Here is a 12,018-nt window from a genome sequence, read left to right on the forward strand (position 1 = left end):
TGCATTTATGACACAAAAGCTAGAGCCAGATAGCTTGATTCATAGAACAGGATCAGATATCATGGGAAAGAGTCACAATTTGTGATTTAAAAAGGTGTAATTTGCTATATTTCTGGTACATTTAGCAACATTATGTCCACTGATCCTGATCAAGTTCTGGACTCATCCTTTAGCACATTAGACAGGATAGTGTCCCATTGGAAGATTTGGTCTTGCACATTGGTTCTTTTTTTGGGTTTCTTCTCTCTTTAGGTGCAGAAATTCACTAATTAGATTGATCAAGTGCTAAGAAAGCACAAAAAAAGGGTAGGACACTCAACGAGAATTATACTGTAACCCAATCAAATAGAAATCTTTACTATAATTTATCTTTAATTAAAAAAAAAAAAAAAAAAAAAAAAAGGAAAAAAAAAAAAAAAAACAAAACAAAAAAAACCACAACACCAAACCAAAGATCATTTATCTCAAAATATTAATTATACAGTATCTATGAAAAATCATCCTTTAAGGACACAGAATAAATATAAATTCTGATATGTAGATCACCTGACAATGCTGAATCAAAAAAGTCTGCCCTTACATTAAAGAAAATCAAATATTGCTCAAACATCAAAACTATGCAGAACACTTTGACATATTAAAATTAAAAATCACACTGCAAAAGCTTTCCCATGGCATCTGACTATTTTTCCTCTATTCATATTCTAAATAAAATTTTATTTTATTTTTTCTGAATTGAGAACTAACAGTCATGTTGATTTTCTTGCAAAGAGCAAATTCAGGTCTTATAACTGTATACTTAGATCTACTCTAGTAAACTATATGAAAATTACACTGATATAAAAGTGGATTATAGTGCAGTTTTTTTTTATTGTACTGCTCATTTTTATTTTATAAGATTTTGATAGACTAAAAATATACTTGCATGAATCTAAAAGCTAGGACATTAAATAAATTTTCTTGTTCTTATAGAAAATCATCTATTAAGTACTAAATATATTGAAATACTATTTAAAACTGTGACAAAGATAAATGCAGTTAAAAGTAGTACTTTATATTGTTTAGGTTTTGGTTGCTGTTGTTAAGGGTAAACATATGTATATGTGCTTGTGCACTTGCACACATATATCCCCTTTTCTTCCTCCATGAGTTCTAGGTGTTACGTTCACTTCAATTTCTTCACTATTTCTTTTGTAAAATAAAAGCTCCAGCTTTTATTATGTTGCTCCAGCTAAGTGGGGAAAAAAATAATACTACTAAATAAAACAAAAATGTCAGGGAAAATTGATGCAAACCCAGTAGGATCCAAGAAATTACTTGAGTAATGACTTACTTTTACAAATAGGTGATTTTCCTGTCCATTTCATATCTGGTTTACACGTCCGATGTTCTGATCCACCAGCAAGAAAAAATCCTGGCTGACAGGTATACACCAAAGTATACCCTAAAGTAGGGAGATCTATTGCTTTCACATCTACGTGTGCAGGTGTTTCTGGCTGCCTGCAAGCATGAGCTGCAAAGGGGTTTTTACAGTTAGAAAACATAGTGGCAAGAAGTTTCCACAGAATTAGAGTATCCAATTTGAAATAAATGCATGATAAATCTGGATAGCTTTTAGCAGTGTCAAGTAGGTATTACTTGTAAAAATGACACTCAGAGTTTATAGTTATACTATTGTGGGATGGAAATGATACTATCACATATTTTTAAAGAATAAACCAAAATCAAATCATACTAGGAATCAGAAGACACTTAAAGTGAGGAGAAGCACGTGACACTGTACATGGTGCAATGATTGGTCCTGTGAATTATTTTACTGTCACAGCTTCAGGCATCACTTCCACTCTGTGTTCTGAAAATTAGAGTGGTTATTGGGATAAATAAATGCATTTCAATTGAATAAGGATTCCACAAGAATGTTTTGTCATAGAACATTGACTATAATAGACTTGGTTACTCACTATGCTTTTTTCTCTGCGCCACATGATGTTCATTTAGAACAACCCAAAGATAATTTAAAACAGGATAAGAATCTAAGTTCATTGTAATGAATTACTTTTAGCTTAGGTCAGTGTATTTTAGTACAATAGTTATTTGATGTCCTCCAGCTCACACAGAGCTATAAGTAATTTTCATAACCATGCATAGCCCAGAAAATATGGGTTTTGCTGAGTTCTAGTTTATCATTCATAAAATACTAGGCAACAAGCTTGTTCCATACATATTTCAAGTCACTTCCCATTTTTTATTAGTCCACTACACACAAAAAAAATTTTCCAGCTTAATTAAAGGACTTAATGCAGTAGGTTAATTATATCAGATTTTTTTGAGTAAAACTGATAGAATTATTGTGAATTTCATTAAAAAAATCTCAAAAATCTTCTTTCAAATTAACACCCCAAATACATCTTTGGTCTTTGAATAGGAAACAACAAAAATAAAACATTTAAATATCTATTTTAAATAAAGTCTCCCATCCTTGTAGCAAATAATTTGTCATGAACTTCCACATGTATCACTCTGTAACTCTTAAAATTGCTCCCTGTTCTGAGTGGTTAGAATAGAAACCAGACTTACGAATGCATTCAGATTGTATGCCACTCCAAGTTAGGTTTGCAAGACAAGAACGAGTGGTAGAACCCTGAATATGATAACCTTTTCTGCATCTGAAATAGACTGTGCTCCCAACCTAAGGATCAAAACAGAATATTAGACAGAAGAAGTACCCATCATGTGTAGTCAGATATCAACACAGTGATAAGTTAATACAGATATTATTAATACCAAAATACAGTTTCTAGAGTCACACTTTTTTTTTTTTAATGTGGTGATGAAATAGTTGAGTAATTGATTCTTTTGTGATCCTATTTAAAAGCAAATTGTAGAAAACTTCTTACACTGCATCTATTACTATTAAGTTTTATTTAAGATGCTCAACCAGCAGAATGAAGTCCTGGAAAGCCTTCCTATGGTCAAACATGAAACTACCTTCCTCAAAAGACAAGATAAAATAACTGAGAAAATGCTCTTTAGATTTCAAATGGGAGTAGAAATGCATGAAAGCTACATACCAAATTGCAGGTGAGAAAGAATTTTTCTCAAGAGATGAGAGAGAGATTGTGTAGAGAGTTCTAGTAAAATGAACTTAATTAATGGTACTGACAAAAGTAACCAGAATGTAACTCCAGACCAAGTTATTTCATAATATGGGGCTAATCAGTAAAGCATTACTTTTGTTTTGGATAAAAAATATTGGCAATTATAAATAAACAAATAGGACAAAATTGACTTTATTGGAAATTATATTACTTTAATAAAGTAACATCACACAGACAAGTTGCAAATGAGTAGTGATCAATGTGTATTAGTAAGCGTTTGCAGTTATAGAAAGGCAGATAGCTCTGCACTGCAAATGTCATGGAAGGTATCAATGGAAATTAAAAGTTAGTATCTTCAAAAGTAGCTACCTGTTACCTATACACTCATTTATATAAAAACTGCTTATCATGACAGATGTTCAGCAAATGCACATAATTTCTCCCAGAAGTAGCTTGGAAAAAACAAGTTTTGTTGTTTTTAAAGGTAATATTGCTGATATGGTTTTGTAGACTTATGTCTTTCTAACTGTTTTTAAACAAACATTATTCTCTCTACCTTTCCAAGGGTACACAGCATGTATTTAGTAGGGAGTAGAACAGTGTGTGGCTAGTCTTGAGCTAATGTCATCTTACTTATGCCAATTCTTCTATCTGTCGGTAAAAACAAGATGCAAATATTTTCTCAGTGCTCCAAAAGACCAAGCAAAAACTAACATAGGTTCAAGGTAGTTAACTTTTTTTCTTTTACTGGTAAAAGTTAAAATGGAAGCAGCATACTCTCTATATAATATCTCTCTATATAATACCTCTATGGAAAACATTGAAAGCTTCACAGTGTAGTGAAGTACAAAAGGCAAAGAATAAAAGGGGCAAGAGAAGATGCTGATAGACAGGGGAAAACCCTACAAAGATCTGCTGCCTGTCATCACACTGTTCTATAATGAGGAAAGACTGCTAAAAAATGTTTTATAGGAGCTTGGCTATGCCATACAAACAGGAAGCTCATGAACAATGTATGAAAAAAACCCCCAAACAATCTAGTTCCATTGCCATTAGAGAGAAGTCTTCATGCTGGGGTACAAGACAGCATTCTGAGAGCGAACACACACTGGAGAAACACTTAATGCACAACAGAGGAAGACTTAGTATAGCCTGTAGAGGTGAATGGGAAGAGAAGATCAGTCTATATAAACATGAACAACAGCCAGTAGAACAGTGAATTGGCCTGTACAATTCTGTTATTAAAGACAATTTGTGAGGCAGATAAAAGGGGGAGAAAACAGAAAACAAACCCCAGATAAAATTAGCTGCAAAGATTAGACTTGCTTTTGAAGAGAAAATGGGAACAGATACAGGATCAAGATGAGACATCAGAAAGGCAACTGCACCTATTACTAGAAGCAGAAACACCTTGGGTAAGGCCACAAGAAGTGGCTCAGGGAGAAGTGTCTCAGTATCTGTGAGCCAGGCAGGAGCAGAAGGTGAAGGAAAAAGCTGACAGCCACAGCAAAAAAAAGACAGAAAAATCGCAGGAGAGAGAGGCCACAAATAACCAGAGAAACTCACAGAAAGGACTTTTGCAAAACAGTTCTACTAATTTAGTGGCAATGAGCACACTGCCCTAGGCTCAGAAATAAGCAGTAAACCCCCAAAAAACTTATTTTAAATTTCAGTCACACATATTTATGCCAAAAAAATCTATCCACACAAAGTTTATCAATCTATATAATTACTGTGGATTGGTGATTGTTGCATCTACAGTAATTTCCTCAGTCACTTTTCTGACTTTCACTTGTTAAACTAATAACCTGTGAGGAATTTGGAAATTATAGAAAGGACATTCATCACAGAGAACCTGGACACAACATAGAATAATTTTATCTTCTCTGACTGAATAAAATATAACATGAATTTCTGATTTAGTAAAGCCACTTGGTGACTTTTTTTATCAAGGACTACATGGCCTTTGGATCACACAGGTCTTTGGTTGTTAGGTATTTACTGACTATTCATCAATGTATGAATGAATTATTATCATGAAGCACGGTAATTATATTATGTCATATCATATTAAGTAATCGATTTATAAATAACCCTCCCTACTGAAGTCTCCTAAAGGATTGAACACATGATATATTGCAGGGTTAGAAGTTCTTTCTTTAAGCTGAATGTTCTAAAAAAACTTGGAATGAAGAATGAGTTTTTATTAAAAAGAGGGTGGAAATTTCTCAAGGTTTGCATCAGACATTTAAGACTATAGATAATATTTCTCATTAAATTTCTTAGGTAATTATGAAATACATTTTCATTTTAGAATGCTAATAAATAATAATTTAAAAATTACCTCATAACCTCTGGAACTATTTTGTATTCCAAAATGTGGAGTACCAGGGTCTGTACAAGTATTGTGAGCTGGATCTAATGCAAAATGTGAAGCACAACACATATTATTATGATATGGAAAAAATACTCTAAAACTGTTTGCAAAGATTAAATAATTTAATCAATGTCTAGTGATGACAAGAATTCAATTTTTAATTGAATGCATGTTTTTCTATATATTACACTAATATTTTTCAACTAAATTACCAACTATATATATCATAGTAATTTGTTTCAGTGCAATGTTATTATATTAAAATATCTTTGGAGGTATTTCTGGTAGTACAGACTTTACAGTTAGGATTGCATTAATTTTTAGCAATCTTTTCCTTTTAAATCTGTTTGAATCCATAGTATATTTCACTATTCAAAATGCAGTTGGAATATATAGAGAAATCTTTATCTTTTTCTTCATTTCAAATTAACGACTTGATAATAAATATTTCTAAAAGAAACACCCCCAAAATAATAATAATAAAACCTGAAACTCCTCAAACCCAAAAATCTCACAAACTGAAAAAACCCAAACCCATAATCAGCCTGCTTTCTCATAGTAAGTAAATACTTTTTATTTTTGTATAGATTTTTTCTATGTCACAAAGAAAACAAGTTTCTAATGCAGTACCACCTCAGCTGTTGCTGTACAAAAAAAAAATCCCTCTGTGAAAAAACACATGCCAACAAAGTAAAACTAATTGTTCTTTTTCATGAGAGTAATTTAAAGCAGCCTGAATCTATTTTTTCATTCAGTAATGCCCATATTCTGGTGGTGGCTTTGGAGTTGCCCAGTCATATCCACCATTTAAACAGCACAGAATTTCATCCGGTGGATTTTCCTGTAGTATGTGATTCTCTCTTGGCAACTGAGTTTGCTGAGTGGTGACACTAAATTATGAAGAACATATCTTGCAACTATACTTCATCTGTAACAATTTTTAGTTTTCTGTGAAACAAAAAATTGAACTTATCATTTACAATAATGTGATATTTCATTTCACTCTTGGCCAACTCCCATTTTCAATATTGACCAGCAGGAGAGCGTAAAAATTCAACTGGACTGATATTTACCAAAGGCTTCAAAAATTAGATGGATGTTGACCTAAAGTGTGAGAAGAAAAAGCAAACATGTTCCTGACATTGAGATGCTTGAACAGTTCAGGAACTTTTAAAAAATTATCAACAGCTGGAATTCTATTTCTAATAATAGACACATGAAGCTGAATTGAACTTTTAAGATAGGCCTTATCTGACGAATCCAAAGCAAGACTTCTCAAAGTATTCTAAGGAAAACATTGCTACCCAGAAACAGAAAAGCCTCCACTATATAGTATTTTTATGTCTAGTTCTAGATACTGTTTACTGCTTTAACCTTGCAATTGCTTAGATATTTTATCTGTAAATATGTTAGATGATCTAAGATTTTCCTTTTACAATAACATAAAAACTATGATGTAAAAGAAAAAGTTGTATCTTTGATGCACTACTTTCATGTGCTTCTAGGTTATACTATATAAAATATAAACAGAAATGTTATTATTACATTTTCAAAGTTGATTTTTTGCATCAGACCTAAAAATTAGCTTAGAGGCATCCTCTTGCCTCTGTAGCAAAATATAGGTTTAAGATGACTACCCGGTTTGCAAAAACTATGGAGAGAAGTTTTGAATTTATACAAAAGAATTCTGTTGAATATTATGTCTTTTTATAAAAAAATAGTGGCTGCTTTCAATAATCACGATTGCAACTTTTTCCCATAGCGCTCAGCTCTTTCATACAGCCAATATCTCAGCCACAACAAAATATATAAATGGCCTACAATCTACATCTGAATATGTTTGTTTAGAAATATCAAAGTGAATTTTTTTTTATTATAAAACTAAAATAATTTTCTCTTGCAAGTCAGCCCAAGTGGGATCAAGTTCTGATGTCAGTGGGGGTTAAAGGTGTCAACCTGATTGATGTAACATGCTAAAAGCCTACCAGTTGCACAACAGTCAATGAGAAACTGAGAGTATTTGGGAGTTCATCAGAATTTCAAAAGATCAGAGATGTACAAGCCATGTTCACAAAGTCGAAAACACTTTGATTAAAGATCGATTCTGAAAATGCCTTTAAATCTCCAGTGACAAAATCTGGTCTTTAATCTGCCACAGTCTTCTGCATGTCCAAGAGATTCTAAAAACAGATGGAACAAATTTATGCACTTGCATGTATTGACGTTCTGCATTTCCAGCAGAGAAGCAACCATGTAAATTTACTAATGACTTCACATGTGACTGTGCTTATCCTAAAGTTTTCATACTCAAAATATAACATTATTTAACTAGTTCCTTTTGTATTACAGGGACCTTTTCTATACTTGGATAGCTAATTGCTAGGTTTATGAGAGTGTAATAAACTATATAAAGAACTTTCTCAGTAGAAAATGCTTTAGTGGTAGTTATTACCAATGCATGTTGGCTGAATTCCACTCCAAGTACCATCTGCTTGACAGAATCTTCTTGAAGAGCCTATCAGAATAAAAGGAGGTCTGCACTGAAAGCTAACTTCAGATCTGTAGGTGAAACTTTTTCCATTGAGGCGTCCTTCTGCTGGAGTACCAGGATCACCACAAAACACAGCTGATACAGAAAAATGAAAAGAAAAAAAAAGGCAGTAAAATCTGTACATGCTTTAATCTGAAGTATTCTACATTGTTTTATGTGCAAGGCAGGTATATTGGAAATAAATGAAATACCATGCTCATTTATTTCCTAAATCCTCGACAGCAATTTAAAATAAATTGTCCATGATATACCTATCGTAGGCATAAAATTTAACCTGGAAAAATAGACCTTTTAATTGAGACATTTAAATATTGATTAGATTTGGATAACAAAATAATCCCCAAATAGACAATGCTATATTGCTATGCTTAAACCTGAAACCATTTTTCACATCTGACACCCTCACATGAGTAGGCTGGAAACTTTTGCCCTAATTAGATAGAAGGAAAAATATTTATCAGGGTCCTAACAAGATTTCAAGCACTCAAAGACTTGAGTGACAGATGTAGAAAATGCTGAAAAACAAATACAAGCAAGACATGAGGGTATGTACTTGCCTTCAGAAAGAAAATATTTCTTATAAAGGCTATGAGCTACGAGCTTAAAGCTAGCATCCTTATTTTCAGCTGTAAATGTAAAAGGAAACAGGGAAGAAAAGAAGGGAAAGTGTAAGGGAATATTCCAGTCATGCTTACAACTCAAATTCAGAACATACAATAGGATTGCCAGTATAGTACATGGTGATGGTTCCAATTAGACAACAAGAGATGAGAATGACTTTCGGGGAAAGGAAGAAGACTGTAACCTTTAATAGACACAGCCTCTCAAATTTCATAACAAGGTAAGCTTTTTGGTACAGGAAAGAGAATCCTGCAATAATTCATATATTACCTGATGTAGCTGAATCCTTTTTAAACTGTGGTTCTGTGACTGTACCCCAAGACAACAGATTGTATCTTTGGTGAAGCCCAACACAACCACACCCTGAGAACTTACGCAAACACTGTGGGACGTCTCCCCGCCACACTCCTCGCCCTTCGCAGGAGAGAATGGCTGTGTTGGACAGCTGATAGCCTTCTGCACAGCTGTAACTCACACTAGCACCCCAACGATAATCAGAGCCTTCCACTTTCCCATGCAGCACTGCTGGAGGGGGGCCACAAGTAATAGCTGTGTCAGAAAAGAAAAGTTACAATTTCAGGAATTTATAGGGTTTAGGAATATGTAATATAAGACACACTCATATATTTGAATCTATAAAAAAAGGTAATACAGGCTGTTGTTTTAACAAAGCATACCTGTGTTGATAAACCAGCCTGTAATAGACAGAAAACTAATTAAATTACAAAAATAAAGGCTATGGCTTTAGGAAGTCCCTGAGTGCTAGGTTGCTAGGAGCCCAAAGAGTACACAGGTCCCTAGTTTATATTTTTCCTTACATATTTATTACTGATTATTTTTGGCAACAAGTTACTAAGCTAGGTAAAGGTTTTCAAGAAACATTATTTATTTAAACGAATAATTTTTTATGATTCTAAATTTCTAAACATTTATATTTTATTTTAAACTAATTTTGCAGCACTATTTAATATGACTGTTCTTTCACCTGCTCCTTTTCTAAGGCTTTCCACACACAATAGTAATTAACTTTATTGGTAATTAGGGGCTAAGAAATTATTCTGATGTTTTCCACTTTCTAAAGAGTGCCAAAAATGATGAAATCTAAAATGTCCAGGTTTACATTTCCATATAGTTTCTTTTAGCAAAGACCACAACCATAAAATCACTCAGGCATAAAATCACTCATAATACCATTTTCTGTCATGAAAATTTCTTCATTTTCATGGCAGAAAATGAAGTTAATTGAATACATATGCCAAAATTTAATTAGTAGGCTAGATTTAGATATCACAGTGAAGTGGAGCAAGGTGAGTTGGCATCCTAGGCCTTTTATAAGCAGAAGATGGCCTAGGCTGCTAAATATACTCCCTGGGCTACTGAAGTTGCATTAACAATTTTCACCAGGCTGCCTTATTTGTCTTTCAGCCTCATCTCCACTCTGACCTTCCTGCTAGCACTTGTAATTAGCTATTTGTGAAGCATATTTTTGGCTGTTTATGATGACTACACTACTGCAACAAGGGAATCTTTTACAGAAAACTTGGTTTCCAGAATCCTGTTACAGAATTTTGTCCATCTAATCCAAGAGAAATGGGCCAAAAAGGAAAATGGGTACTTCATTCATATTTTTTTAAGATGAGCACTCTGACAATATTCATTGAAGAGTGATTTGGTTCTATTTTAATCAATAGTGTGACTATTATGATTGCCATTCTACCACAGGATATGTACAAAACAAATATATATTCTACAGAAATATTTATCTAATATTTTAGTTGCATTTGGAACATAATTGTCCCAGAGAATATTTTGAATTCTTTTTTAATATAAATAAAGACACCAGGTAATGAATATCACATAGGTGTCAAAACACTACTTGTAAACTGTTGCATTCAAAAGATCACCTTTGCAAATTGGTTTGCTCTGGTTCCAAGTGCTGTCCTTCACACAACGCATGGTAGATGAACTTGCCGGTTCCATCAGATATCCTGGATTACACTGATAGCTGACTGTCTTATTAAAGGTAAAATCATTTCCAAACTGAATGCCATTTGCTAATGCACCTGGATCTCCACAGTTAATCACTAGTGAGGAAAAGAGAAAAGGAATTGTTTTTTTAATAAACATATAAGCATGCATACCTAAGGTCCTTTCTGTTAGTGTACAATACAGGAAAAATTTTGTTTCTGTCAAGAAAAGTTATATTTCTGAGGCATTTCAATAGCATGGACCAAATATCACTTTCCTTTAACAGAGTAGTCTCATCTGGCATGCTCTACAGCTACTGCAGACCATTGGTGATAGTTTTGGCAGGACTTTTTCTACCTTCATACTGAGACTTTTGTCACATCAAGCCTGAAGTTGATGGTGCAATGCAATTCCAGCAGAGTTATTAAATGCCTCTTTGTTTCCTCTTTTTAATATTTCTTTTATCGTATGTGTGTGTGTGTGTGTATAAAATACTGATGTACTGTCAGTCTGGCCTTGTCAGTAAGGCCAGTAGCCCCACTTACCTTGGAGCACTCCTCTGGTCCCTGCTGACCTACCCTGATGGAACAGCCCAGTCTTGCTGCTCCCTGATTCTTGGTCCTTAGCAAAATGGTGATAGATCAGTTCTGAGTCATTTGGCTTACAAAAAAACCCTGGCACAGTAATGTGTCCAATTATACAAAATTTGGTTTTGAACTACCAGAATTTCCTCCTCTAAGCATAAGCCACAAGGAAAAAAAAAAAAAAAGAAAGGAAAAAAAAAAGGTAAAAAATTGCTAAACAAACTCTAAAAGAGCAGATAAATATAACATTATTCTAAAAAATATTAATATCATCTAGTTGATGTTCCTGAGGTAAACAAATACAATAAAGTTACCTATGTAGCCATTTTAAGAAGATAGTTCTGGAAGCATCTAGCATGTATTATAAGGGCATGTACCTTTAGATAAAAAAAATTCATGTTTTACAAGAAAAGTGAATGTGGAAAAATGTGTTATGTATTGAGACAATCATTTTCAATAGAAAGGCTGGATTATTCACTACTTTAAAGCTTTAGGGGAAGAAAATTTCTTTCTGACCTGTGCAGTCTGGAGCAGTGCCAGTCCATGTCCCATTAGCAGTACAATGTCTAGTAGTTAACCCTGAAGTTTTGTAACCTTCCCAGCAGGCATAAGTGACTGAGCTGGAGAATAATATTCCATCAGTGTATATTATCATGCCGTTGGCTGGCGTGCCAGGGTTCCCACAAGATACAGCTGCAAAGAAGAGATTTAAAAAACAAACAAATAAAATGATTTTGAGGACAAGTGACTAACTAAGATGGAAAAAAAAAAAAAAGCAAAAGAACAACTAGTTTAATAGTTCGTCTTTTAAAACACCTA

The 12,018-nt window shown here is 33.5% G+C and overlaps 1 protein-coding gene across 1 annotated transcript in view; it reads right to left on the minus strand.

Annotated features, from left to right (window-relative positions):
- CSMD1 (CUB and Sushi multiple domains 1) overlaps positions 1-12,018 on the minus strand; it is a 240,209-nt gene that overhangs the window by 19,192 nt on the left and 208,999 nt on the right. Inside the window, exons 42-48 of the mRNA XM_066314261.1 lie at positions 11,716-11,892; positions 10,552-10,731; positions 9,023-9,196; positions 7,928-8,101; positions 5,443-5,516; positions 2,578-2,689; positions 1,334-1,513 (exon numbers count right to left, since the gene is read on the minus strand). Of these exons, the coding sequence (XP_066170358.1) occupies positions 1,334-1,513; positions 2,578-2,689; positions 5,443-5,516; positions 7,928-8,101; positions 9,023-9,196; positions 10,552-10,731; positions 11,716-11,892 (1,071 nt within the window). The remainder of the gene's footprint in view (positions 1-1,333; positions 1,514-2,577; positions 2,690-5,442; positions 5,517-7,927; positions 8,102-9,022; positions 9,197-10,551; positions 10,732-11,715; positions 11,893-12,018) is intronic.

The sequence above is a fragment of the Sylvia atricapilla genome, chromosome 3 (assembly GCF_009819655.1).
Source record: "Sylvia atricapilla isolate bSylAtr1 chromosome 3, bSylAtr1.pri, whole genome shotgun sequence".
NCBI lineage: Eukaryota > Metazoa > Chordata > Aves > Passeriformes > Sylviidae > Sylvia > Sylvia atricapilla.